The 5,000-nt window shown below is 46.0% G+C and overlaps 1 protein-coding gene across 4 annotated transcripts in view; it reads left to right on the forward strand.

The window, feature by feature from the left end:
• The window catches only part of LOC126579341 (beta-glucuronidase), a 10,207-nt gene that overhangs the window by 788 nt on the left and 4,419 nt on the right, over nt 1-5,000 (forward strand). Inside the window, exon 1 of one of the 4 annotated variants that reach the window (XM_050242836.1) lies at nt 161-566. The exons of 1 other annotated variant lie outside the window; for it this stretch is intronic. In XM_050242836.1, coding sequence (XP_050098793.1) covers nt 512-566 — 55 coding nt within the window. In that variant the 5' untranslated portion in view covers nt 161-511. Of the gene's footprint in view, nt 1-160; nt 567-1,823; nt 2,254-4,325; nt 4,895-5,000 lie in introns of those variants that run through there. 2 more of the 4 variants (XM_050242834.1, XM_050242833.1) reach the window with 2 other exon arrangements.

Genomic DNA, 5,000 nt, shown 5'->3' on the forward strand with positions numbered 1-5,000 from the left:
TACGCATGTCAGGCTGTATGCGTCTGAACCATGCCTGCCGCGATATCCAAGCATGCCTGGGGGGTGCAAGCAACAGGAGGATAAGAGTGCGGGCGGGAGGTCGTCATGATGGGTACAAGTAGCGTCTGCTGCGGTACCAGACGTGCCAGAGTCACGCTAAACGGCTTGCCTGCCGGTGGTACGATCGATCATCGTCGGTCGTGGTCCTCGTGGTCGAGACGGTGAGGATCGCACTCCCTCCATCTGCCTTTCTGTGGTGCCTGCAGCTCACTTGCAGTTGATCGGTTCTGGCGTGGTGTGGTCACAGTGTTCTAGTTAGTACGCCACGGCCGGGGTTGGCTTGGCTTGCTGGGGTTCATTCGCCTTCGGGGTCCGTCCCCTGCTAGTTAATCCGTACCTTCCCAACCACCGAAACGATCTTGTGGTTTGTGTGCTGTAAATTGAGTTAGATTATTGTTTTCCGTGCGTTCGTGCGTAAAATCGACAATTGACACAAACGCGCGCACGCACGATGTGGACAGCAGCACCAGCAGTACGCGTCGTTGGACGGCGGCCACCGGCAAAGGGTAAATAGAACTCTAAACAAGTTTATCACTTTAGAAAAAAAGCACTTTGTTAGATCATTAAATCTCAGAACAAACACCGACGAAAAGGTCACTTAAAGTGGGGTTCTACAGCAGGGAGTCACCTTTTGCACTTGATCACGATCGTTTGTTAAAAAAAAGCATAAAAAAACCTACCAACCGAGATGCGAGATCGTGTGAACCCGGTGGTAAACATGATGATTTAGTAACGCTCGGAATGAGCGACCGTTCGAGTCATATAGGCCGCCTCTCCTTTTGTTTGATCAGTTTGCTGAGGCACAAAACGCTAATCAGATTGCGATCGCGGTCGATGGAAGGTGATCGTAATTATCTCCCACGAATTGTGGTGCATACGATGCGGTGTATCTACATTTCTGATGATGATGATGATGATGATCATTGATTTGCTCCATCAATCACGCTGCACATCACCTCGTGACGAGTTCTCGATAGATCAACAAATGACATGATCACCTTGATCTTGTTCTCGACAGCGGCGATCATTGTCAAAAGGGTACTCGATCGATCATCATTACCTCATTCGATCGGTGACTCATTTGATCGGTGTAACTGCTGCGATCAAGTTAATAACCCGTTGAAGGTGTGAAGAGGTGTGAATATGAGCATTACCTAATGCTCGATGTCATCTTGAGCCGCCTGATAATGTGACACAATTTCTTGTCTTGAGAAGTTCCAGCGACACTTTGCGTAACCGGCGACAACCTGTGGATCGCAGTATGGTACTTCACTTTCGGAACACTCTCTGGAGCGTGACGAAGAGATCATAAAAAAGGTGTTGCGACTTCTACTCAGAACTATCTACCATTCCCTTATCAGAATGTCCCATGCAGGGCACAGGCAGTGCCACAGGGCCATTGTGTAACTCGCTATGTTATCGAGAGGATTACACGTTCGGTTAACTAGGTTAACAAGGGCGCTAGGTATGCTGTTGCAGCATTAAGCGATTGCAGCGCATGGAGTTCTGATCCGGAGAACGCGCGCTCTAATGCCGCCACCGTCGCCGCCGTCACACAATCGATAAATCGCGTGAGCCGCGGGTTTCTTATCGGGGTGTCTCGAAAGGGAGGATGATAAGGCCCCTCCACGACGATGCACTATCTTCGTTTGGTTTGGGCGCACTCGCGATAAGTTAAGTACCACGATATGGTGGTCGTGGTGACACATTTCATCCCAGAATCGGAAATCAAACAAAACTCTGTTCAGTCATCTGACGGATACCTGACCGGTCGGCAACGTCAGAAACCTTTTCTGGTACCGAACTTCCAATCCAGTGCAGCTGTTTGATCAGCTTGTTGTTGCTGATTGTTGATCTGTGTTGTGCGGATTGTATCCTGGCAAAAGGTGGTGTCTGTGATAAGGTGTCACATAGGTTGCGACAGCTATCGCTACATAAATATGCTCCAAAACACCTGGTTCCGGTAACCTGGAGCAGCTGACGCAAACGATAGCGCAACCACCGGCCAGCGAAGGAGGAGAAGGTGTAGTGTTTGCAGCACGATGGTTGCCCCATCATCCAGTGATGGCGAACGTAAGCGTCTGGTGGCAGCCATCGAGCAGGAACAGCGACAAAAGCGGCGCCGGAAGCTAGAACGATTGCGGCAGATACAGCACGATCATCGTATGCGCCTGCTAGTCACTGCAGCGATAGGTAATACCGAGAAACGAGAAGATCAACCTTGATCGGCAGTGGTCGCAACAAAATACTGGGTGCGCGTGGAGGCCACGCGGAACCTGTGACCGTGAGGTCCGTTATCTTTGCTGCCGGATAATTGATTAGGGACATCGTAGGACCACCGGGCCGGGGTAGGGGAACAATTTCGTGGTCCGACGAGTGGCGTTTCGACCATCCAGGGAGTGAGATTAAAGTGCCAATCGGAACACGTGGTTAAGGGACCACCAGGCCAGGCCAGGCCGTGAGCCAGCGATTGGGTTGGGTTTCTTGGAACATCTTTAGCGACCCGCGACGGGGTCACGTAACGCACGATTGTGCCGTTGCTTGATGGCGAAAGTGGATTCATTCCTATATTATTGTTCATTTCTTATCAATCGTAGTACACAGTAAACATTGTACAAACATACGCAACGAAGTGGGTAAATAGAGCCTGTTGTTGTTATTGTAAATCACCTACAAAGTTTTTTTGCATTATCATGGATTCCTTGGAATACTGTTTACTTGTAGCACTAGCAAAACAATTCGGTTCCAAAACTTTTTTTTGTTTCTTGAATAGTTGCTGCACTATTTTCTGAACATTCTTAATTTCTCTTGATATTCTATCAGCAACATGACAGTTATTATTTTAAAAGATAAAGTCAAAAACGAAATTAAATTATATGCCGCGATCTATAGGGATTGCGAATGGACAAAAATGAATGTAAAGTATGCGAATTTTAAGTATGCGGAAATTTTAAGAAGAAATTAAATCTTTTTTTTTTTAACATATATAAGGACGGACGAGCCGTATGTTTTAAAATTGAATTGAATTGAATTAAAATTGAATTGAAATTAAATCTTAATAATTCTATTTCGGTTTTGTCAGCTCCTTGTAGGAAAACCCATCTTATTTTCATATTCTCTAGATGAATTTTCCAGCATTCAAACGATTCGTGACGTTCATGTGCATATCAAGCAAAACTATTGTTTTCCTACTATTTATCTTTTGTTTACTATCGTTTCCTGATGTTCAGGAGGTCACCAGTAGTAGCACAATAAAGGTTTTAGTTTTTGCATGAATGAAAACATATGAAAACTGGAGGAAAACCGCTAGGGAGAAGGTTTGCTGGTAATATCCGCATTGGTATTATGGTGGCTTTTGCAAAATCAGTGTTGCCCGTGGTCGTGGAAGTTACAGCTCCTCCAAAAATTAGAATATTAAAGAGGTTTTTATATTTTTAAATATTTTTTGATAAATAATAATCTGCTTTTTTATTTTGGAATTTGAAATCTTTTATAAACATTGTTGATTCTCTTTTTACTTTAATAATTATGTACAATACATAGTGCTTGTGTACAAACAAAGTAGTATAAATAAAAGCGTACCGTAGACAGTAGAATTAGTCATTTTCAAAAAAAAAACTCGACTGAACTTCCATGAGAAAAATAGCATATGAAAAAACATTCAAAAGAGAGATTAAACTTCTTCATAAAAAGCAATACAATCCAGCACGCTGCGTTCTATCTGCAACATTTTAAATCTGCGCAAGCCACAATATTGTCAGAACCTTTTATCAATTTAAAAAATTGCACAATCCATTGATGCTAGATATTGCTTCAAATATACTGCCAGTAACCTCAAGACTGACTGACACACAATTATGACGCACATCAAATGGAGCGTTTGCCACGGGAATCTTCATTAATCTCTAAACACTCTCGCTGCAGGCGGGCGGTTGACCTGTGTGTGAAATGTTATCACAAACGGCACGATTTGAACGGTATTCTATCACCGAAAGGGGGGGAAAGGTCCTCCCCCTGCAGGAGAAGCTAGCGAGAATGTAATATACCATCGTATCGCAGACCGACTAGTCCCGATGGCCCACCTCGCGCTCTAGAACCGCACGACACCCCTCCCGGCACCTCATAGAGCACACGCTCACACGTATCGCTCCGGTATCGACAAGCGTTCTAATGGTCCGCGGGCTGGGGCCGGGCTTGGGGCAACCATCGGCATGGGCAACATTTGCATGTCGATGTTCGTTGGAGTTGGTTGTCGACGGTGTCCTCCTCCCGGTGGATGGGGAAAAGCGAAAGTGAGAACCGATTTTTAAGGAACGAAACGGTCCTGTGACGACCCGGGAAACCGTGAAAGTGTTAACCGGCTCTTAGTTCTATCAATCACAATCCGAACAGCGAAAGAAGGGGATCTATCCTGTGCGAAGTGTGGTGTGTGGAGAATGGCGTTGCCGCTGCAGTTGCTGCTACGCTCCAGGATCACCTCCATTATCAATTCCCAAGATTCCGGTGCGATATCAGGACATCAAAGTACCCGAGGAAAAGCACTCATGGAACAGTTATAGTGAGGTCCAGGTGGTGATGCATCCTTTTCGTACTTGAAAGTCATACACCGGCCCTCCTCCTCCTCGACCTCATTCACAATTGAAAATGGAGGTAGGGAACAGTGCCGTAATCGGATTAACGCCAAAGAACGCCAGTGAAGTGGAAGCCGGACAAGCAAGGAAGCCCACCGATCTTTGTGGTGCTTGTGGTGCCCATGTTAGTGCTGATGGTGGAAAACAGCAAATAGAAAAGGCCAAAAAATGCAGGAAAAGCCGCAACGTGTTCGTTTACACAGGTAACCCTGTCCTTTAATGTCCAATCCATGGCGGGAGTGTGCATTTCCAGACAACTCCAAACTGCAACGTGGCAGCGGCAACTGTTGAGACGCATTTCCGCGTACC

This window comes from Anopheles aquasalis, chromosome 3 (assembly GCF_943734665.1).
Source record: "Anopheles aquasalis chromosome 3, idAnoAquaMG_Q_19, whole genome shotgun sequence".
Taxonomy (NCBI): domain Eukaryota; kingdom Metazoa; phylum Arthropoda; class Insecta; order Diptera; family Culicidae; genus Anopheles; species Anopheles aquasalis.